Source organism: Rhipicephalus microplus, chromosome 9, assembly GCF_043290135.1.
Source record: "Rhipicephalus microplus isolate Deutch F79 chromosome 9, USDA_Rmic, whole genome shotgun sequence".
NCBI classification, from domain to species: Eukaryota; Metazoa; Arthropoda; class Arachnida; order Ixodida; family Ixodidae; genus Rhipicephalus; species Rhipicephalus microplus.
Genome location: NC_134708.1, coordinates 33,483,395 through 33,507,901, shown reverse-complemented (window position 1 = coordinate 33,507,901; position 24,507 = coordinate 33,483,395). Strand labels below are relative to the sequence as shown.

Below are 24,507 nucleotides of genomic sequence, written 5' to 3'. Positions count from 1 at the left end.
TGAGCTTATCGAACGAATTGTCTTGGGTTGTAGCGCTTTTTTTATTTTTTTACGATCTACTTCTGAATGACAACAAACCTTTGACAACAAACAAAATAGAACGCATGAGTTTTGAATGCTTTATATTGGTAGAGAAAAAAGAAACGCGAACACTGAGATCCAAATGACTTTCTTCTGTGTGGTACTCGGGATTTTGAACGCTTGTGTGGAAGCTCGAAAACAACAGTACGTCTTCAGTTGATGTCTTTATTGTCATCCTGGATGTTCTTGTTCTTCTTTCGCAGTGATCTCTGAAGTTTCTGTTTCATCCACGCTTTTGAAAAAAAAGTATATTTGCCGGTTTTAAAAGAGTTCATGACGAAAAGCGCGATCATTGACTGTTTTCTCTCGTGTCGCTGTATACTTAGTCTGAAGTCTCACACCATCTTGCTGTGTTCATTTGGATTTACTACTGAATGACTACGTAGAGTTGTTATTTTAATGTAAATATTTTGTTATGTATTCACTTTAACAGTCCGCCCCCTTTTCCTCACTAGCCTTTATTTGCTGTTTAAGAGCGTAATTTTTACGCTACGCTGTACGATACAGTGTACTCAGAATTACGTTGCCCTAAGAGTTCCGCTAGTTCTTCGAAATTATGTAAAAGGAGAGAGACAGAGATAAACAATGCAATGACTTGTCTTCTCTAGAACCATGACGAAAACGTAGTTTGAAATGATCCAAGGTATCTATGTTGTGCTGAGGCGTTTTTTTTTCTTTAGTTAGATATCACATATACGTCACAGTTACTACACCATATTTAACGGTACAATTAACAACCCCTATAACTTCCTTAGCCGTTACAATCTGTTGGTTTGCGCTAACGTTTCGTCGAACAGAAACAAATTATCTTTCGAAATTCTCGATCTTCATTGAAGTCAGCTTCTGTAGGTTTATTTTCATCATATTTGCACAACCTTTTTGTAGTCTGGCCGCGGGAGAATTATTTCGTTTATTTTCCAGTCGCTTTGTTACTGTGCAAACAAACGCGGTTAATACTCAAAGGGCCATCAGAATTCAAGGTGAGCATTTCATCAGTATCTATCCAGCACCTCAGAAAAAATAATGTTACGTACTTCATTCAAAAAAGTAACATTGCTCTAGACACCATGATTAGGCTTCATATGGAAGAGACCTTTACCACGTCAAGAAGCACAAAACATTCTGGCTTGACAGACTTGAATATTAATAAGGTGTTCACGAGGTATTATTGAAGTGCATCTTGTGCATCTTCATGTTGTTGATGATTCAACATACTAGACGCAGCTTCAAGTGACGCACACTCACCCAGTAAAAGCGATGGTGCCGGATTGACAGTTTTGACACGGCAATCTCCTTTTCGTGTAATAACAATAATTGCCGGGGTGGAACGTCGCTAAACCAACATACGATTATTTCATTTTACCGTATACTTTATGTAAGGTACAGCCAACCACAAAAGTTTACGGACCATGCGAGCACGTGCCAAACTGCTTTGCGGCGCCGCCTAGTGGTATACGCCATCTACCGTCGACTGCAGTGCTGGGCCAGAAATGGGTCTTGTAATTCACTGGACTTTCAGCTTTCTGCTGCCGAGCAGCACATTGTTTGTGCACAGATATAATCTCATAATCATATGGTGGTTTGGGGACGTTAAACTCCACATATCAATCAATTACAGTTCTCATTCAAAGCATTTATCTACAGTTATCTATTTAACCACACTTCTGCATCAATAGCAAGATAAAAGGTATCACGGCGTGCTCGAACGGCGGGCCGTTGGGTAGGGGTAGGTATCACTTTGCGAGCAAGATAGTGGCTGATGGCAGTTATGCTGAATGACTACTCTCGAGGCCGAATCCAGTAGCCACGGCTGTCAAAGAGTGCGTCGCGTTAAAACGTGAAAGGTGAAAAATTGTTTTGCGCCCAGTCAAGAAACATAGTGGCCATCTATTAAGAGATGGGTGCGTCTCGAGTGTTGCGCTCCTATCGTTGGCCGCTGACGTAGCGGAAATGTCGCAAAAAGGTTTCTGGCCATGCCCTCACGTGGTCCGTAAACTTTTGCGATTTACTGTACGTGTGCTCTAAAACAAGTGTTCGTGGCGTACGCATCAATAAATTATTTTTGTCACAAAACAAATGCTTACCTTTTTTCAGAAACTTTTATTGGAACTAACTACCTGCAGGGTCCTTCAGTTATGCCTGGTCTGCGAACAAAGGTGTTATTCAAACTTCGTTTAATCTAGGATTTCATGAAGATCTGCTAAAAAATTCACTGAAGATTACGCTACAACCTAATGTGAACTCTCAGCGCCGCATTGTGTTGGGGCAGCGTCCTATTGTAAGTACCTTGTAAATGCCAGGAAACACTAGCATATTCACACACGCTTCTATACTCAAGAAACGCACACCGCACTGAGTTTGAAGCCTTAAGTATCCACAGTTGTAGGAACGTAGCATTCCTTACACATTGCAACACAAACTGCCAACGGCCAGAATTATGTGCATTGCAGATGTCGTGAGCAAAGAAAAAAATCACAGCATATCTACGAAGTGAATGATGATGAGTGGGGCGAAGCATCCATCAGTCCATCCGTGCTTCCGTCCGTCCATTCGTTTTTGATTCCATCCGCCTGTGCGTCCGTCCGTCTGTCCATGCGTTCATCCGTCCGTGCGTCCGGTCATCCATCCCTCCGTCTGGCTATGCGTCCGTCCATTCATCCGCGCGTCCGTCTATCCGTCCGTTCGCTGTCTGTCAAACTCTGTCTGTCCATTCATGCGTCCATCCGTCCGTTCATCTAGTGAACACTTCAAGTACCGCCATCTCGCATGTTTTCACCGCAATCGACGTCGCGATATCGTCTCTCTTCTTCTGTGGCACGTACCCGTCTAAATCCTGTAACACATACCCGCTCTCTCGGGTATGTGCCACCGGCAGCTACGCACAACGACAACGGGGGGCGCACAAGTCACGCCATAAGGAACTTCACCCACTAAAAAAGCCGACAGCCCCATTACAAGCGAAGCCAGTCGCTGTACCCGTCAGCCGCCGAGGAACCAGCATGCGTGACGGAAGAAGAAATCGCGGTATGGGGCCAGTGGCTCGTGATATCCAAACTACACGCTCGCTCTCTTTGGTCCTCGCTCGCTCTATCGGTTACGCCGATGCCAGCCAACAATGGCGACGCCACTCGACAGAAGAAATAGCACCTAAAAGCTGAGCTCTGAATTGCTCCACAAAGGACCACGAGATGGCAGTGTGGTAACGTGCACACACTGTACAGAAAAAAAAAGAATTCTTAAAATAATACACCGAAAGTATATTGGCACGCTCACTGAAAGCAATATCCTCGAGCGAGCATGTCTTTTATTCAATTCCGTAGCGAAATATTCCTCCGAGAAATCAAATTAGGAGACTCGTATGCGCGAGGTCCCAGGTGCGGTCCGCTAGCTTTATTGAATCTTGCCTATATCAACTCAGTTGCGCTGTCCCCCACGAGACGAGCGAATTTCGCCGGCCAACCCAACCCTGCCTTCTCGCCAAAGCCGCTCCGGACTTCGTGTCCCGAATTTTTTGCTGAAGAAGGACTTTGCGAAAATCTGACGCGAAGCCGTATCGCTATCTCGAAGAAAATTTAATTTGCTTCCTTCTATCTCAAATAAGGTCACTGCTTAGGCGATATACTTCACCAAGTTCAGTTTTTGAAAGTTTTTATTCTACTCTAGCATGGTGGTCAAATATGTCGCAAGTGTTTCAAAAGTTTCAGTGCCTTAGTGTTCACGCCTACGATACGTCAGGCGTTGTCTTGACAACAAGCGGAAGCCTTTTGACGTATGAGAATGAAAACAAAAGAAGACATGTTTGATCTCCCCATCGTCGGAATCGGTATAACACGAAAGTAAAAAGTGTCTTCATCGAGTTAGTGGAGCGTTCAATTGGGCACTGATATTGTGGGCATTTATTAGTCACATCTACCTTTTCATACATGTTCATCATAAAGAGTGTTCCTCTTCATCAGTTGTGGGAACTCGGCCTGCCTGTGTTCGGTGCCTCAGATGTGGTCACTTTATCGTGTCTTCTGGACCTAATAAAGGTCGCTTTCACTATTGCTTCACAAAAAATACGCAAGCTTTTTGAATGTCCGTTGGTGTTTGGCAGCTACAGCCGTGTTTGGCATGGCTGCATCCACGTTGACGTCTATAGTGGTACATCATTCATCCCGACAATTCTTGATCACCCAAGACACGTGAAAGCACCTATGATCACGAATTAAGCGTTTAGTTACCGAAGTTCTTCAAATATTCCTGGACTAACCCACAGTTATTTCGTTTTCTCGGTGCACGCCCCAGTCCAATCTCAGTTCTCAATTTCGACTGAGACATCTCACCCGTTTTTCGCTTTACCCCGCTGTGCTATCTTCTTGTTTCTTTATGTTACACCTAATATTATTCTTGCCTTGCCTGTCTGCATTACCCTCAATTTTTCATATTACTGGTTCTTTATTACCATGTGGTGAAATAGATAAAACACTTTTAACTGAAACGATGTACTCAGCAGTATGAGCACCGTATAGAGAAACACTAACGTTCCTTCGTTTACCCATGTTATCAAGTTCAGAGTAAAACTGAAGACGCTCCTTGGCAAAACATACGTACAAAAACGTCCTTCCAACACCATGGAAAGATAGACCACACTCAGCAAACCACAGCCCACAAAACAGCGCTGAGGTGGAAGCGAAACCAAGAAGAAAGTGCCGCTTCAGCAAAAGCCGACTCGGCAAAACAAGGAGGAACTCGACACATCACCACGAGTTGTGGGTCTGAGAGGAGGCGCACGCAGTCGAACAGGTATAGCAAGTTATAATGAGGACTTTGTTTACTAGGCCTTTTTTTTCTGCTCACTTTGTGTACACTGAACAGCCATCTTCATTCGCTTAGGGGGCACTTATTTTGGCCCACAACCCTTTTTTTTCGAAGCCATGTGTGCTTAGCTTGCAGTTCCCCTCACTCCTAACTTCTCTCACACTGCCAACCTTTTGTTACTTTACGACTGAGCGTCCAGTCAATAAGGGGTGCTTATAATTATTTTTTTTGCTTTTTTTCACGGCGCAAGCGTAAAGTGCCTCGTTAAGAAGTTCTCAAGGACCAAATGAAATCCGCATGCACCAGACAGGGCCAATTAGATTGTCCTTTGTGCTGTAGTGGACATAACAGATCACGATAGTGTAGAGCAGAGTTCTAAATGCATATTAGCACACTGGTCGCAGTGAGAAAATTTAGTCCCGCGATATACCGAAACAATGGAAAGTTGGAAGCGGGGGAGGGGGAGAAAGAGAATTTTAACGAATCTACAGCTTTCCTGCCGTTAAAAAAAGACATATCTCACATATCAAAGGTCAGCAACGTTTTGATGCCGAGGGCCAACTTGAACTAAGCTGACAAGACCGGTACCCACACGGCATATCAAAGTGACGGGGGGAGGGGGGGGGAGAACTTTGAAGGGTAAGAGGAAAAATTTGGCGTAATGGCAATAAAGTACAAAACTGCCAAAATTTTAGCTAAATTTAGGCTAAATTGTAGAAACATTTAACGATAGCACGCAATATGCCAAAGATAAGCGATGTCTAACCCCACTCAAGGTCTGAGATGTCATATGTCGTCCTTAAAATAGGAAACGACAAATAAAAAAGGGGAGGGGGGGATGGGTTTCTGATGTCGGGCCACATAATACTGCCTCACGGGCCGGGTTTCGAACCTCTGTCATATATGGACTATATTTTAAACAGATTTAAGGGAAACAAGTGTATACTTAAGGGCCGGTTTTTCGTATTTTACACAATATTAATGAGATCTAACAGACAATAATGCCAAGGAATGTATAAGGGAAGTTATTAGGCCAATCGTAATGTAAATGAGAAGAAAGAAAAGTGGGTGAAAAGATAACTTGCCGTGGGCAGGATCCGAACCTGCGACATTCGAATATCATTATATATCGAATATCGAATAACGATGCTCGTTATAAAGCATCGAAGGCGTTATTATATATATATATATATATATATATATATATATATATATATATATATATATATATATATATATATATATATATATATATATATATATATATATTCAAGACAAGCCACCAATAGTCTTAGAGTAAAAAAAGAGTATGGGATGAAGACTCATGCGAGAGTCGCGGGCCACTGGCGAAAAGTAGGCGGGTCGCATGCATCCCGCAGGCAGCGCGTGATTGATTGATTGATTGATTTGCGAGGTTTAACATCCTAAAACCACCATATCATTATGAGAGACGCCGTTGTGGAGGGCTCCGGAAATTTCGACCACCTGGGGTTCTTTAACGTGCACCCAAATCTGAGCAGATGGGCCTACGACATTTCCGCAGGCAACGTGTGACCCGTGACTCCTAGTATAGAGGGAAGATTCAAAATACTTTACGTTGTAAAGTACATTTAAGTGTGCTGAAGAGATTTAAATGAACTAAAAAATGGGTATACTTAAGAACTATTGTTTGACATAAGATTACTGAAAATAACGGAATCAATACAATGAAAGCAGAGGGGATGTAATTTGGATTCGTTGTGATAAAAGCGTAAAAAAATTGAAGTCAATGAATAGATAACTTACCATCCGAAGGTACCAAACCCACAATCTTCGAATAGTGCGCCCGATGCTAATGCGTCCGAGAGCATCGAATCTATTATTAAAACATTGCAGGTTCGGTCTTTGCATGCGGCAAGGCATCTTCGCCCACACTTTAATCTTAACATATACGTTGCAAGTACTGCACATAGCAGCTGCTTTACTTTCCTTAGCTCAATTGTGGCTTAGTTTTAATTCACGCGTCTCAGAAGAGCTTACCAGAGATGGTCTTGACGAGGATTTCCACACGCGCTCTGTCCTGCTTCATAGGGGAGCCACCATCTTCAGCGACGACAGTGAATTCAATCGTGGAGTCCCCAACATCGGACAGGCTGCGGTTCAGCATCACTTCACCCGTGATGCCATCGAGGGCGACGTACCTGCCGGTGCAGAGGAAATAGGGCAATCACATTTCGGTGTGCACCGTTTATTTTTTTTTCCATGAAAGGGAACTCACGGGCGCGTGGACTGCGCTCTGCCGCGGTTGCCAGCACTGTCAACCGACAGTTATTAAACCGACACCCGTTCAATAGCTTAGCGGGAGTGCCTTCTAGTGTCATGAATAGTTATTTTGTTTGCTGATAGCTGACGCCAACGCAGACACACCTTCTTTGTTGTCAGTTGATGGTGCTGTATGCGCAGGCACAGCAGAGCGCAGGCACCCTGCTTTCACGAAAAAGGACAGTATACAGTCGCACGCGATATGAACGTGATCGCGCGAGAGTCAACATGTCCAACGTTCCAGGAGCCTGGCAGCACGTTTCCGAAGAGTGAAAATCAAGATTGCGCATATTACGCGTCCTCGTCGGCTGCTGAATACTGCGGAAGTCACGCCTATACGACGAAATATACACCATTTCGCTCCATTTTAAGCCTTCCACTAGTTGCAATCAAGTGTGTTCTTCGTGGGCTCTCATCTTCATGGATGATTACGAAATATCTGGGAATAACGTGTTAAAGCGGATGCTTGGCGCTGCTTCCTCGATCACAGCTTAAGGAACAACAAAAAACTGTGAGTGAAGTTGGCGTGTTTCCATCCTCTCCTTTACAGTTTTCTCAGACGTGGCCCACCTGTATTTCAGTGTCGTTTCTCACACAATAACGTTCAAATCACGCTAGACTCTACTGCTACCCCGCTGGCTATCCAAATGATGAAGTGGCAGAACCGAGCGGTGAGTGTTCTGCGCATACGTGCTGAACGATGGATCGAAGTTGCAAAGAGGGTCAAGATAAATGCATGACTAAAAAGCGTGCTTACCTTGTCCCATCGTCTGTTATGCTATTATTTCTTGAGGACGTCACCCCTTACAAGCACACGTTGCAGGAACAGGTGGCGGCAGTAGACGAATAGTCCGGCTGATATTTCACTCCCCGACCCGATAATGAAAGTTCCCCAGTATAATCTTAAAATACGTCACACGCTAAAACATCAAATAAGCAGTATAACACGATTCGTTTGAAATGAGCTGATATAGGTTACTTGTTGAAGCCGGAATAGCCCAGCAGATTAATGGCGCAGATGAGCTTATTTCGTAGACATGCGCTGCCTCTCACCCTGTTTAATAGAATAGTAAAAACGCAAACTGCGGGTCATTTTGCCCGGCGAAGATGGGTGACAGGCGAAAATTATGGTTGCCAAATCTTCTTTGAAAGTTCTGTAAGGGACGCGGAAGCTTGAGCTTCTGTTGTAAACTGTTGCCTTCTGGGGAACGTTGTTTTTGGGAGTTGGGGGGGGGGGCATAGGCGTGATCATGTCGATCAGTCCACCCATCTCGCACAAAGTTCTCCTACAGCCATAAACGTGCTCAATCGTGCCATCTTCCATGTCAGGTTTATATGTCCTGCACAGCACAGAGTTTCCCATATGTCTTTTAGACGGAACTATGGTGGTAGTGCCTATGGGAGTTGCAATGCATGGCGATTAAGCCAGCAAGAGCATGCTGGGTGATAGACGCATTTGTATGATCTTCGTACATTTGGCTCCATTTAGCTCCATGCTGCCTGGAACCACTTGATCCCAAGAGGAAGTTCAGCTCATGTTTTGCAGGTTCCCTACACCACCGCAACCTTTTAGGCTCACATATTCAAGGTGGCTCACAAAGTTTACAACGTTTTCTCATTCAATCCAAAACAAACTCCAAAGCGAAATATTTAAATAAGTCACAAAGGGCTCTTGAGACCGCAAGCACGAAGATTAGGAAAATCCGTGTATTAGCCATCTATCCCACGGTGCCGTAACGATCACAGCACCACAGTACCGTGTAGTAAATATCTTAGGAGACTACGCTGCAGAGGCAGCATAGTATCCTACATAGTCCCTTTACTGCACCACCAGTACTGCTCTGTGTAGCAATGGGCAGCCTGCGCGACAGGTGGTCTGCCAATGGCACACAGCAAACCGCCGTTGCGTTTGGTATATATACGAACGCCATGATATGCTGAAAACCACCGTATATTTCCGGTGTAACAGCCCATTTTCGAATGTTGGCGGAGTAGTTAACAAACCTTAGTGCCCTCGTAGACTCCGGTCCGGCTTCGAGGCGGTAGTAGACCTCGGCGTTGTACGGCACCGGGTCCGGGTCATGGGCGCGAACCTGCAACACCCGGTATCCGGGCCGGGTACGGGTCTGGTGCACCTCGGCACGGTACACTGGGTGCTCGAACCGAGGCGGGTACTGGTTGGGCACGGTCACCTCGATCTGCATCGTCTTCACCTCGGTCACGCCTTGACTCACGGCGGCCACAATCACCTATTCAAGGAAGTTTGATTACAAGTGGTGAAACTTTTTTTTCATTTATTTAGTGGCTTCATAAAGAAGTAAACCCATTAAGAAGCCGGAATACTAGCCGTAGCTAGTGGAGGCCCGTGGTCCTACAAGAATGACAGTAAAGGATATACCTGTAAGCAAGGTGTATGAGGAAGGTGTTTTCGCTGAAGCATGAACTTTACCTGGATGGCGTGAAAAATTTTAGAGAAATCGATTTACTGAAGAATCGTGGTACATTTGCCTTGTTACACTATTCAAAGTACGTTCGTACACAACACAGCTGAATGACGAAAAATAAAGGTCGTATGTTGTCCGGCCTCCTCCTTTGTCTCTGTCCTTTTGCGCAACTAACCATGAAGTCACCGAACCACTCGCGCTCGAACAATCAAACAAGATGGCGTTCAGAACACGCTGACCTGCAGGTAATTCTGAATTTGTATCCGCAAGGAAAAGGCAACTACATTATACAGGTACTAATGGGCAGCAAATTGTGCGCATATATTAACAGTTAGAATCTGTTGACTTCAGCACACGATCACTTTAGCAAGAAGGAGCACAAGCAATGGATGACAATGTTATATGTATCATGCACATGTCTTTTCATTCTATGAGCACTCGGTTTTCAGAACAAGAGTTTAACGTTTACGATGAAAGCGGCACACTTTCTATTTTATTTACAGCATATATCTTTACATACTTCGAGCGCACAAAGTCATCAAGATTCTTCAAACATGGCTCTTAAGAGTTTACCGTGTTTGGAAGAGCTTCTGAACAAGAACTTGTTTGTCTGAGTGACGGTGCTTTTGCTTGTCATCGCGTTTCGCCATTCGCATATTTCGTCATCGTGGCCCTAGTCTCGGCAGAAGTCAACTTTTTCAGAATAATAGCGTGTCATCACCGTCGTCACAACTTGCGCAGCACAAGCCATTTCATACTTTCAGCTCCTGCAGCATGCTTTCGCAACGAGGTGAGTTCTTCGTCAAGACGACGGAAAGATCGTTATAACCATGAAAGAGAGAAAAAGAAAAGGCACACGCTCTAAGATTCCCGTCTTCTAGCTAGCACACCCTCTAGGCATTTCAGCGGCATTACAAAGTTCCTGGTGTCCTTGGATATTTATACGTTATACTCTCCCGCTTGTTAGCGATGCCACCCTCCTGTACCACTGCTGTTGCTGACAGGAGAAGCCTGCTGTGAAAGCAGGGGCATGCCGCTATCACCGCGCCACGCCACGCCCTCCCTGCTACGTCACCAACACATCTAGATTCAGACAGAACGTGGTCTTAAGCCTTGGAAAAGGGCGTCTAAGACGCGAGCGTCGCCTTGGCAGCGTCAAAACAAGCACCGCGGAAGAAAAACGAAAAGAACTAGAACGCGAGACGTCAAGCGAGTCGAGGACGTCAAGAAAACAGACAGCGTGCCAATCCGAGACGTCGTTTGTGTCTCAAGGCTGAATGAGCTGCGTCTTTATTTCTTCTATATTTATTCTTAGTTTTCTTGTTTACGCGTTCTAGTCCAAACGTTTGCTCTGCGTATCGTGCACACAAAGTGGCTCTGCATCTGCATGCTAGGCGACGGCCGTGTTTTCGGAATAATTGCTCACTTTTTGACAAGCCCTGCCTGTGGTAGAGACGTCTCGACAGGGACGTGAAGCCGAGTGAATGTGCTCTTGGTGCTCCACACGTTTATTGGTGTGCTTTCTGCTCAAGTGCGTGGAAGCTTACATTTGGCTCGTTCACATTCGTGGAAATGTTTGCGTTGTTCTTGTTTTAGCTTCTGCGTCTCTGCGCTGATTTTTTTATTGAAATAAAAAATAAACAAAGGAGTTTTTGTCACCGTTATTTGGCAACGGCCACCCCTTTCCACTTGAATGTGACAAATAAACAAACAAAGCAAAATATCATATATACAAATATACTGTCCTACATATATAGAGAGCGAAAGTGCTCCTATGGTCAGAACAAACATGTACACGCCACACTCACTTTTAACTATAGTCCGCTCAGTATTGATGACAAATCTTCGTTTCTTCAGAGTGTTGCAGCACCTTTGTTGCTTTGCCATTTGTTCTAGATGGCCATGGGCCTAATATTTTATTCAACGCAAATGGCCGCACAGGATATAACTTATGGAGTTCCCGTTTCAGTCGCCTTCGGTGTGTGTCGTGTTTCGGGCAGTCGAGCAAGAGGTGATAGATGTCCTCGCCGTCGTGGCCGCATGAACACGCTCACGATGTTGAACGCAGAATGCAAAGTAGGAAGTGCTTTGTGTAAGCAGTTCCGAGTCGTAGGCGATGAATGAGTGTGTCGATACGTCTTTGGGAGGTCACGGTCTAATTGACATTCATGATTAGGATCAACAGCATATAGGATCGATTCATTTGTTTTTTTTTGTCTGTGAACCAGGCAGACAAGCATAATTCAAGTTTTATTGTTCTTAAAATTCTATTCGCATCTTATTGAGATACAGGAATAAGGCACGTTTGCGTAGAATGAGCGGTTTTCGCCAACTCATCTGTCATTTCATTTCCTTTGTTTCCGCAGTGACTGCGAAGCCACTGAAATGCTACTCGATGATTCGACATTATAGCTTCTGAAAGCTCTTTTGGCATAGCGTATACTATACGCACATCAATGTGTCCAGAAGTGGAATTTCCCCCACATGCAAATGGCGCCAGAGAGTCTGTAATTACCACCCATTTTCTTGGTGTCGTTGACAGTTTAATAAAGCTTACGGCTAGCAAAATCACTTCGAGCACCGACGTTGTTGAAGAGGGGAAATGGCCCAACCGACGTGCGTGTTCTTCACGCATTTCCGGAAATATAAATGCTGATGTCGCTGTCTCTTTGGTGACGGAGCCCTCAGTGTACACGTGGGTGTATACCCTTGGTATCTGGCAAACAGATGATGTGATGCCAACTGCTGTGCGGCAACGATTGGCGCTTCATGCTTTCTGCGAAGTTCTGCTATTGACGTTTCAAGAGTGGGTAGGTAGCTCAAGCAGCCATGGCGCGTAGTTTTGGTCCAGTGGCCAATGTGTCTACACAGGAAGCCGGGAAGTGTACTGTTGGTACACCTGGTGTATTTTCGCTATGTTTGATATGAGCGGATGTGAAGGGTGTTGCGTGACTAGACGAAAGAGGTGCCGAGAGGTCTCAACATTTCTAATTACTTTAAAGTTAAGTTCTCTTGCTTCTGCCAGTGCGAGAGAACTTGATGTTGCCAGTGGAACCCCTAGACATTTGCGTAAGCTTCGTGCTTGTAACAGCTGAAGTCGGTGTAGAGACGTCTGAGAGATGTTGTGGAGAACTGGTGCGGAGTAGGCAATCTTCTGTCGATTAGTGCACAATAGACGTGGAGTAGAGATGCTGACGTACTGCTCCGTTTTGTTCCTGCTATGCGACGTTATAACATTTACAGTGCAGTTCACTTGATCTTCTGATAGTCAGCAATAAGCTGACTATCTAATGTAACACCAAGGAGGCGATGCTTTTGTGCAATTTTGATTCTCTGACTGTTCACAAGAAGTTTTAAGTTTTTCACTTTCTTTTTCGGGAATGGCAGAACTACCGATTTCGCGTGAGAAATCTGCATGCCTAGCTCTTTGAGGTAGTCACTAATTGCGTTTACTCTTTGCTGAAGCCGATGTGTGGTCACTTCCACTGATTTGTGGGACGTCCATATACGTATGTCGTCTCCATTCTGGTTCAAGGCTTCGGGCAGCCCTTCTGGAAGACCTGCCATTGCAGCATTCAAAAGAAGCGGACTTAGAACGCTTCTTCGGGGTACACCCCTGCTCTTGCTGAAGCGATCACTGTCTCCATTATTGGCATAGAAATGTACATTTGCTTGTTACGCAGGAAGTTGGCAATCCATTGAAGGATGCGACCATGAACCCCTAGTGGGGTAAGCTCGTACAGCACAGAAAAGTGGCTTACATTGTGGAACGCCTGCCTTGTTGTTTGGGTTTTTGTGTCACGAAAAGAGTGAAGCGAAATGACGAAATGCAGTGCAGAAATATGCAGTTTTTAACGAACTGATCAAGGCTATACTTGTGATCAAGACTGTACACTTATGATTTTTGCCGAATTTCTTTCGTCTCTCCAGCTAACGAATTGTTGCATATCTGCTGCTATTTCCAGAAGAATCCATTCGCATAGCCTAAAATTGCAGAAGCGTAAGGCATGAAGTTACGTATCAATTTCTATACCTGATTTGGGTACTTCGAACAGATTGGTCAATTTGCTCATTTCGACACGTTTATTGAAGAATTACAGGCTGTACCGACCAAATGAGCCGTTCTATTTCGTGCATTTTCTATCATTCTGCTCTCTGGATTCCGTACCAATTCATTAAAACTAGCTCTTGTCCACCCGTTCAACTGCATTCGTTAAGACCTTTTTATTCTATTCGTGCGATCTCATAACTTTGAGTTTCCGTGTACTGCGCTCTTTTAGGACGAGATTCAAGAAAACAAAGCATACTCTTCCTTGTTAAAACTTTACTGTAACTGCCTTCACGATGCACAAAACAACAGCCCATTTTTAGCATCCTTAATACACGAAAAAAACATGACTTGCTCGGTGTGCTTACTGACGGCAAATCTCCCTCAAACGTCGTTTCGCACACACCGCTTTCGTTAGCTAGTTTATGCTTCAGAACTATATTTAAAACTTAAGCAGCTGAAGTGAGAGTTTCGCTCGCTCCCAATCACACGTCTGAAACGGTTTGCGCAGTGATAATCTGCCCGAAACGCTATCGAAAGTTTTCACCCTTAGCAGCTACGAGAGAACTTTAAGGTCATCGGCAGCTAGCAGCCTGCAGTCGCTACGTTAGCCGCCTGTCGTGAGCAGCTGACGCACTAAGTAGTTCGCCAAAGAGCGCCGTGGCAGCTCATATTCCATAACCGAACCCAAAGTGCCCCTAAGTTCACTGACTGCTATCGCCGCACAGAAGCTGTGCAAACGATAGTCTCGGATTTTTCTCGAAAGTGCATTTAAGGCACTCATCATGAAGTAGTGCTGAACACTTAGGACGTTTATATTATATACTGTAGGACAGGGCCAGGGTTTGAGCTAAAGTATTGCTAAATACTGCTTCTGGAAGTTCATCGGCAACGTATGCACCTGATATCACGATATTATAATAAGAGACGCCGCAGTGAAGGACTCCAAAAAGTTTTTGCCATCTGGTGTTCTATGACATGCACCTAAATATAACTACATGGGTGTACGGCATTTCTCCTCAATATAAATGCAGCCGCCGTGGCCGGCATTCGATCCCGCGACCTTAGAGCAAGCCGTCAAGAATCCGTATCCTGCCGGCAATCGAATGTGGCTGAGCAAGCAATGCTGCTGGAGCCGACGTTCGGACTAAAAAGGTCTTGTCTTTTCCTGAAGAAGACACATCCTCATATATAAACGTCGGCTGAGGTGAAATTTCTTCTTAGGCCACTTATCACTTCACGGTGCTATCCGTGCCCGCACTTCCGTCCTTGAAAAAAGAAGAGATGACGTCATCACCAGTATTAGCCTGACTACGCCCACTACACGGCAATTATTCTCCCATGTTTCTTTAATGGACCGGGTTATGTGCTTGCTGCGGCCAAGCTATCCCCGCAATGTTCTAAGCCTCGTCTGCCCACTTTGCCGCCTTGTCACGCACTTCTCTTGTTTCGGAAACGATTCAGTCAATCTACATGACCAGCTGTCAACTTGCCTTCTCGCTACATTCCTTGTCCATGCTCATTCCTTACTCCAAGGAGAGAGTCTTAGGTGCCTCCTTAAACGAGAGTGTGGGTTGAAAAAAAACATCGTTGTGCGATGATGTTCCTATAAAACTACATCATGATCACGATATTTGTGACGTAATAACGACGTAACTATTGCATAACATGACGTGCCTTCTCCTGACAACGTCATTACATGATATCTTCGATTGACCAAATGCGCTCCTATCCCGGAGGCAGTTAGGTGCAAATAGACTAATGAAAAATAGACAAAGCCACGTTAGGTGCAGATAGACTAATGAGAGGGAAGGCAGGCAGGCAGGCAGGCAGGCAGGCAGGCAGGCAGGCAGGCAGGCAGGCAGGCAGGCAAAGAACTTTATTTGATCCGGAGACGATGCCTACTCCCCCTTAGGGGGTAACATCGGCGGGCCACACCTATGATGGGACGGGGAGATGCACAGATGCATCTCCTCGGCCATGTCATGGGCTCTCTGGATAGTCCGTAGCTAGTCTTCCTTCTCGTTACTTGTGAGAAGAGATCGCCAGTCCTCCTACGTTGAGGGAGACCCGGAGCTCTCACACAGGGCAGGCCATTGCCACAGCATGTGTTGCAAAGTGCAATGTGGGTTATAAGAGCGAGGGCAGCCTGGCTGTATACCGTCCATGTACTTAGAGCACTTCTGGGGAGAAACGTATGCCTCAGTCTGCACTCTAAATTAGTTCATCGACATCGAAAAAAAAGTTTCCTTTCGCCTTTGAGTCGTTTTAGACGAATGCATAATTTAAACTGCGACTTTTTCATATCGCCTCCAATTCCGTTAAACATGCTTGTTTCCAGGCCCACCCTTATCTCTTCTTTTCTCTTATGGTTACACCTATCATTTTAATGTGTTCATGTCTGAAGACATTTTATGGAAAAAAGGGTGAGATTCAAAACCAGGCAAGGAGGTAAACCAGAAGTACGTCATGTTTTCTATCGTGCAGTGGGGGGAGGGGCAACTGAGGAGAAAAAGCTGGAAAAAGAAGAAAGATACACGTAATCACGACAACACTAATGATTCGTTCACACCAAGGAAGAATAAATAAAAAGTGCTGAAGTAGCCTGCTTCGGCGATGACTTGCCAGCAGAAGTGCAGCCAGCTTTTACCACTGCCAAGTTGGTGGAAACACGCTCTTTTCAGGTAGTGCCCACCAAAAGACCAAGTGGCTTTGATAGGTTAATGTAAATGTTACGTTAGTTCAATATTGAAAGATGGTTGCTCTAGACAAAATAACACACAGCAACGAGTATGGGTGACTGAATCTTCAAAGAACGTCACCTCCAATTAGAGACTTAGAAAGGAAAATCAGTGACACTAAGACGCACTTGGAGCACTATGTGACTCGAAAAAGTCTCCACATTACACTAGTTGGACTCTCCGTTCTTACCAGACTGAAATGCTGTTACCAGTTTGCAATAAACTTCCCTGTCTCTCTTAATCGCTGAAAGGTGATACTTCATCATGCCCCTAGTAAGATGGCCGCCGTAACCACCATCTTGACCAAGGCACGACTTCACTCTTGGGCAATCATTTCCACCCCAGCAATTTTATTTATCCTCCTTGGTTCACACTGAGCATTCCGGACGCGGAAAGCGCGCTGAATCCGAATTGGAGGTGGGGCTATCCGCCCAAAGGGGCCCATCCCCGCCGAACGGCTCTCGGACCAATTTTAGCGGCGTCTGCCGTTGCACCGGCTCGCCGCGAACCAATGGTAGCGCTAGCCGAGAAAATTGAAAAAAAAAATGGCAGCCAAGTCCGGCTCGCTAATCATGTCACAGTCAATTAAAGTGCACTGAGATGAAATGCCTATTGAATTGGTGCGCGACCACTTCATACAATACGACAAACGCTACCACAGGCACAAGAACAGCTTGTTAAAGGACAACTTGAGTAATATAATAACAAATGAGCTCGGATTCCCTGGTAAGTACGAGTACATGTGCCTGTGTTGCTTTGCTCGTTAAATCGCGAGCAGCTTGTGAAGCAGTTCGTTTCTCGCCAGAGTCGCAACTAGCATTGAAACGCGCTAAACAAGAGAATTTAACTCTTCCCGGGTGCACTGTAGTTGCGAGTCACCGACAACACCTGGGGAACAGCGCATTCACCCCGTGCTCGCCCCGTAGTTGATTTTTCGCTCGGCAAATGGCGCGCTATGACTATTCGGCGTAGTCGGCGGTGCGGTGTGCGTCCAGTGTGTTTCCAAAACACTATGTGTCTAAGACAGGGTAATTTAACTCGCTGTAGAAAGCGGATGCTGCAGTGTAAACTAGGGGTAAGGATAGTCTGAGCGACCGCATGTAGAGTGCATTTCGAAATAATGTGCAGAATATTGTTGCTATACTGACCACATACTTGTCGCCGACCTTCCTCGTGATTGCCCTGGCCGTGGTCAGGTTTCCGGTAACGTGATTGAGGTGGAAGTGATTGAAGTCCTTGACGTCTAGAAGACTGTACGCTACGGGCTTTCCCGGCGCCGACTCGTCCAGGGCCCGGACCGTGGTCACATGGACACCAGGCGGGGCGTTCTCGTGCACACGGGGGTCGTGGAATGGCGACCAGAATACCAGCACGCCTGCAAGTGCAAAAACAAAAACAAGAAAAGGTGCTCGATTAGTACGAGAAAATTTGTAACCATAAACCCACACTTTTGTTCAGGGAACCGACTTGCAGTAAAGAAAGGAACTAACTGTAAATTTTAGGGCTCGTTTACTTTGTTGGGCACAGTAATAATGAGAACTAACCGACAATAATGCTAAGAAAGGTATAGGGTATGGTATTAAAAGTAACTGTAATGTACACGTGCAGAAAGAAAAGCGGACGAATATTTATAGCCTGCCGCTGGTGCAGACCGAACCTGCGGCCTTGGAATAACACGTCCGGTACTCTACCACTGAGCTACGGTGGCGGCCATTCCTCCGTCCGCTTTAAAGGGTATATAAGTGAATTTAAACGTGGGCGCGTCAGTCAGCGCCACCTGGCCGATGGTGGACTCTACCATTACTACGGTGCACGTTCAATAAGGCATGCTGCTCAATTAATAATTTTCAGTCGAAAGCTTCGAGGATTTCCCTTCAGTGGTAAATGTGCTTCACCAACCTCTCCAGTGCCACTTCTTCCAGAAATTCGCTGTGTGAACATTTATTCACAACAGCCAACGCCCGCATTTGGTAATGACTCTTTAGATTAGTCCTGACCTTTGCGCCAAATCATTGGTGGTTAGAAAACAGTACAAGAACGAGTCACAAAACAGCGCAAAAACTTTTCTTTCATCTGTGAACCGCACGTTGACGTGTTAAAAACTGTCACATTCTCAACGATGCAGGACAAGAAAAATTTTACGTTTCATCACGCTAATGTAAGTGCATGCCTTTTATGTTTTCCTAGGTGTGCATGCATGCGTGCGTGCGTGCGTGCGTGCGTGTGCGTGTGTGTGCGTGCGTGTGTGTGCGTGCGTGCGTGTGCGCGTGTGTGTGTGTGTGTGTGTGTGTGTGTTTATTTGAAGGAAAGAAGTGGAAACTCAACGTCACGTTTTTTTATTGTTCGACCAAATAATTATGTGAACTAAGAGACAATTAAATGCCAAGGAAAGTGAGGGAACCTTATATTATTCTTGAAATCATTGCTTGTTAGTTCTCATTAATAATACGTCGGTCTTTCTCTGTGCGTGCGTGAGTGTGCGTGTGTGTCTGTGCGCGTACGTGGCTGCGTGTGCGTTAAATCTTATTAGCTGGTTACTCATTTCAGCACTTTTATTGACTGGATCTTTCGTGCAAAACAAACAGTGTGCTGAGAAGAATTCACATAAAAAATAGCACTAACACAGCAAACATGACGTAATATAAAGTATTCACAATAAAAAGTATGGGTGCTCGTATAGTAAAGAACTACGACGACAGAGAAATAACATTTACAGACCGAGCTTTAGAATAAATCAAAAACTACAGCCTGCAAAAGTTGGTTCTAATGCACGAGGTGGATATTGTATTCAAATGCTACTCTCTTGCATTCAGTACACGGGTGTTGTGTTTGCGGGCAAACACCATGCAGCCTCAACAAATGCAGACCAGAAGTTAAATACAAAGATGGACAGTCTTAGTTTCCTTTTCTATATTTTTTTCCATAATTGTTCACCAGGCGCAGAGGCAAAGAGGATGATTCAACATTCCGGTGCGAAAGCCTGAGTTTCGAGCAAACTCAGGCGAAGAACTATTGCTCGCGCTTTTCTTCTGAAGGAGAAAATACACGTTCTCTAAAACAAACAGCGCATCACTTGCTTCGAATTCTGATAATGTGTGCGTATGTGCGTCTGTTGCGAAGAAAAAAAAGCACGGGAAGCGTAACCTTTTCTGGAAGAAGTCAAAGACCAACTTCGAGGAGTTTTTTCCCGCGCCTTCGCGCACTTTTTGCCGTCCAGTCGGAATTCAATGCATCTGAATGCTCCCAGGATGGATGAGAAGTGAACTATCGAGAAACTTACAAAAAAAAAAATGAAGTGCAGTCTCACTGAATGCAGCCTCAGCCGAACCCCCGATAGTATGAACTCAGAGTCGCAGGCCTGTGTGTGAGTGAGCGGCTGTAAGGAAAGAAAGAAGGACACAAAGAACGAAAGAAACAAAAAGGAAGAAAGAAATAAAGAAAGAACAAATAAATAAATAAATGAAAGAAAAAATGAAGAAAAAAAACAAAGAAAGAAGTAAAAAAAAACAAAATAACGAACGAACGAACAAAAGAAAGAAAGAATGAAAGGAAGGAAGAAAGAAAGGAGGGAGGAAAGTAAGAAAGAAAGAAAAAATGCGCGCATGGATGGCTTGGAGTGACAAGCAGGTTAGGATGCGCAGCGCAGGTGACTGTAGGTCCTCAGAGTGACGTGAAAATGCATGATACCGTAGGCACCATGAGAGCGCTACGTATTCTATCGCGTGTTTCATTTTCTTTCAGGACTCCCCAACTCTCAGCCCTTGATGAATGCGCATAATTCATGGGAAGGGTCAGCGCTTTGCGCGCACACTACTTTTTGAATAACAAAGAGCGCCGAAGATCGCCGGTGCGAGAATAAAGAAAAAACACTGTGGGGCCTGCTGATGCAGAGGACGCGCAGTTTCTGGGAGCCTCTTCTGTTTTTCCCACCTCGGTAGTCTGCGCTTACGTACACCTAGAGTCTTTCTAACATCTACCTTGAATTGTTTTGGATTTCGCTGTTCTCTCACTTCTTTTTGTTTGATTTGTCAATGATAGATGGTGCTATACGCATACGAGGTTTTCGGATACCTCCTCGTCGTTACGGTGTACCGACGTCGGCTCGTTTCCGCGTCTCAGTGTACGGAATACGTCTTCTCGCAGCAACGCACTGTTTGATCGTTAAGTGCCAACCACTGGCACGCGTATGCTTGCGCCTACGCGTCAAAAGCGTCTAGTCGCGCCTGTGGAGGAAAAGGGCGTGCAACTACTGGCACGCGTCGACCACGTTGACGCCCACGCGTCCAAGGCCGATGCGCAATGTTGCTTGATCTTTTGGCTTGGAACTGTCCAAGTTCAGCACAGAACGGCACGTTCTCAACTGGAGCGGGAATGTATGTTTCAGAGGATATGAGAACACGTTAACAAGTTGATAGTGCTTCAACCACCACAGTTTAGACTATTTTAGAGGTAATTGACATTTCAGTGCCCAAAGTAACTACAGCGGTAGCACCAGAAATCAACATCGGTGCGTGTGCCGCTCCCGCGAATGAACATTCGCGTCTAGCATACTGTACGGCTATCATAGGCGTGTGCAGGGCTCTCCTTAAGGGGGGGGGGGGGGCAAAAGTTTGTCCCAGTGCCCCTCCCCAGGGCTGACTTAGCACCCCCTCCCTATTATGTTAATATATGGAATTGACATTGAGCTCCCCCTCCTCTCTGCGGTGAATGAGGCGTGGCTGCCTTCCTGATCAGGTTTACAAACCACTGGGTTTCTATACCTGCACTACCAAAGTTACTAACAATATCTTGTATATGCTGGTACCTTCAGTATATTTACACAACATATTTTATATCAGTCAACTTAATAATCACGCCTGCAACTTCATGATCTGAGAGATTTAAGTCAGTCATAAGACTACAATTGAGGCCAGAGTAGCAGGCTTTCGGTTGATGTGTGTGTTCGAAATATCCTCTAATGCAACAAAGCACACCCGGTTCTTATTGACACAAGAGATATTGGTCATAAGATAGGAACCAAATACTGCGTAGAATGCCTTCGGGCATTTTCCATAGCCGAAATGTGCTCTAATGCAACTAACTGTGCCTGACACTTCATGATGTGACAGATATTGGTCAGAATATTTCAACTGAACCTTGCACTGGAAGACTTCTGGACGTTGTCTTTAGTCAAAGTATTCTCTAAAACGACAGACGACACCCAACTGTTCATGAAGTGACAGATATCGGTCATAATATTAGAACTGAAACCTCAATACAAGACTTCTGGACGTTGTCTTTAGTCAAAGTATTCTCTAGAACGACAGATGACACCCAACTGTTCATGAAGTGACAGATATCGGTCATACTATTATAACTGAAACCTCAATACAAGACTTCTGGACGTTGTCTTTAGTGAAAGTATTCTCTAGAACGACAGACGACACTTAACTGTTCATGAAATGACAGATATCGGTCATAATATTATAACTGAAACCTTAATACAAGACTTCTGGACGTTGTCTTTAGTCAAAGTATTCTCTAGAACGACAGATGACACCCAACTGTTCATGAAGTGACAGATATCGGTCATAATATTATAACTGAAACCTCAATACAAGACTTCTGGACGTTGTCTTTAGTCAAAGTATTCTCTTGAACGACAGACGACACACAACTGTTCATGAAGTGACAGATATCGGTCATAATATTATAACTGAAACCTCAATACAAGACTTCTGGACGTTGTCTTTAGTCAAAGTATTCCCTAGAACCACAGACGACAATCAACTGTTCATGAAGTCACAAATATCGGTCATAACATTAGAACTGAAACCTTAATGCAAGACTTCTGGACGTTGTCTTTAGTCAAAGTATTCCCTAGAACCACAGACGACAATCAACTGTTCATTAAGTCACAAATATCGGTCATAACATTAGAACTGAAACCTTACTGCAAGACTTCTGGACGTTGTCTTTAATCAAAGTATTCTCTAAAACGACAGACGACACTGTGACAGGTTCAGTAAATAAAGCCAGTCGAGCTAGCTGTGAAACGTTATTCTCTCACGAGAAAAGGAAGTGAGCGTTTGATTTGCAAAAAAAATTGTACTTTCACAAACACACAAAAAAAACACAAAAAGGAAAATACTAAGATCAGAAAAATGTTAACTAATTAGCACTGTCAGCTTCGTTAGCGAGCGGAAACCTCTAAGAGTCTAAACAGTCCTTTTCGTTAATGTCCTCGTGTTTGAGTCCGGACGCGAAAGAAGACGGATACGGCTCACCAGCGGTTCACGCCCTTCAATAGTCCATTGGGGAAGTTGCCGTGGTGAGAGTGCATAAGCTCGGGCCCGTAGCCCGACGGCTTGCTCCCGCTCCCGGTAGACGTCATCTGCTGCGCTGTCTTCCGCTCGAACATCAGACCAAGGTCTTGCCAAGGATTCGCCAATAGCCGCTGCGGTTGAATGGTCACCAGGACCCCGTGGAAACAGTCGCCAGCTAGGTGGATGCCCTGACGCCCAGGAGGTACTCGCACCCGACGAGGTCGCACGCCGCACCCTAGCCTTCTTTTTCCAAGCACGAGCCCGAATCTCCTCTTCCTCGTTCTTCGATGCCCTGGCTCTGGATTTTTCTCCCATTTCCTTGAATTTTCTTCTTTTTCCAATCGCCAGTGTTCGCCGCACTGGCGCAATACGCCATCTTGCACACATTGTCAGTAGTTCATCTTACGCGCCAAATTTGAAAGTCACTTGACTCGCGCACTTCACTCACAACAAGAGTCCCCCCTTTGAAAAGTTTCTTTTGCGAAGAAAAATAAACTGCAGTTCAGTGCGCGAGAAGTCACCACGCGTCGTCCATTCACAAGATGTCCTTAACAAACAAACAACTTGAAGTAGTCGCTTGTCTCGAGAAAATGTAAAAATTCACAACCGGCTCATATAATCTGCGCCGACATTTTCAGAGCCTCTAATGTGCTCGACTCGGAATGAATATTCTTGTAACGCGAGGCTCCACCGTAATACCCTACTGTTCAGGTGTTTTGCCCTTAAGAGATACTGCAGTGGTTGGTGATCGGTCTGTACGACAAATGACGTTCCGTACAGAAAAACATGATACTTTTCTATCGCCCAGACCAACGCTAAGCATTCCCTCTCGATTGCTGAGTATCTCTTTTCGCGAGGCTGAAGTTGACGACTGGCATATGACACAGGGTGGAGGATGCCATCATGCTCTTGCATAAGGATAGCGCCTATACAAGAATCAGAGGCGTCAGACCGAAGCACGAATTCTCTTTTCAGATCGGGTGCTTTGACGATTGGCCCAGAAGACAAAGCCTTTTTGAGTGATTCAAACGCTTCTTCTCTATCCGTGGTCCACGTAATCTTGTTTTTCTCCATCTTCCTCGTCATCTCAGTGAGCGGCTGTGCTTTCTCGGCGTACCGAGGTATCAGGTCACGGTAATAGCCAGCCAGTCCAAGGAATGACCGGAGTTGCTTCTTTGTTTCAGGCTTAGAAGCACAGGTGATCTTCTGTATCGTGCTTTCGACTGGCCGTATGTTGCCGTCTCCCCGATTTCATCTCCAAGCTTTATGGAGTCAATACCGCAGCTACCCTGTACTTTGAAAGTTGGTAGTGGTTTCTCAGACTCCTCTTCCTCCAGAACGACAAAAGATGATGTCTGAGGAAGCTGTTCTTCACGGCGTTCTTCATACTTTTTCAGCATGTTTATGTGGAAAAGTTTTTTGCTGTGTCCAAGGTCCAGCCAGTAGTCATAGTCGTTTTTCTTTTCTACGACTGGAAACGGCCCTTTCCAATGCATCAATAACTTGTTGTTGCTTGTGGGAAGCAAGATCAATGCACGGTCACCTGCTTTCAGGTCCCGTTGCTTGCTGTGGCGGTCGTAATACCTTTTCTGCGACACCTGTGCTCGGCTCAGGTTTTGTCGTACCAGCTCCAGTGTCTTCTCAATTCGCTCTCTTAAATCCAGGACATATCCGTACGTCGTCTTAAGTTCTTCGTTCTCCTGATCATGAGTCCATAGCTCTTTCAGGATGCTCAGAGGTCCTCGAATATGTCGGCCATAAATAAGTTCAAATGGTGAGAATCCGGA

At 45.1% G+C, this 24,507-nt stretch overlaps 1 protein-coding gene across 2 annotated transcripts in view; it reads right to left on the bottom strand.

The window, feature by feature from the left end:
• LOC119163684 (uncharacterized) overlaps positions 1–24,507 on the bottom strand; it is a 356,800-nt gene that overhangs the window by 44,531 nt on the left and 287,762 nt on the right. For both annotated transcript variants that reach the window (XM_075873440.1, XM_037415742.2), the window contains 3 exons: positions 17,564–17,790; positions 9,187–9,431; positions 6,901–7,061 (listed from right to left, as the gene is read on the bottom strand). In XM_075873440.1, the coding sequence (XP_075729555.1) occupies positions 6,901–7,061; positions 9,187–9,431; positions 17,564–17,790 (633 nt within the window). The remainder of the gene's footprint in view (positions 1–6,900; positions 7,062–9,186; positions 9,432–17,563; positions 17,791–24,507) is intronic.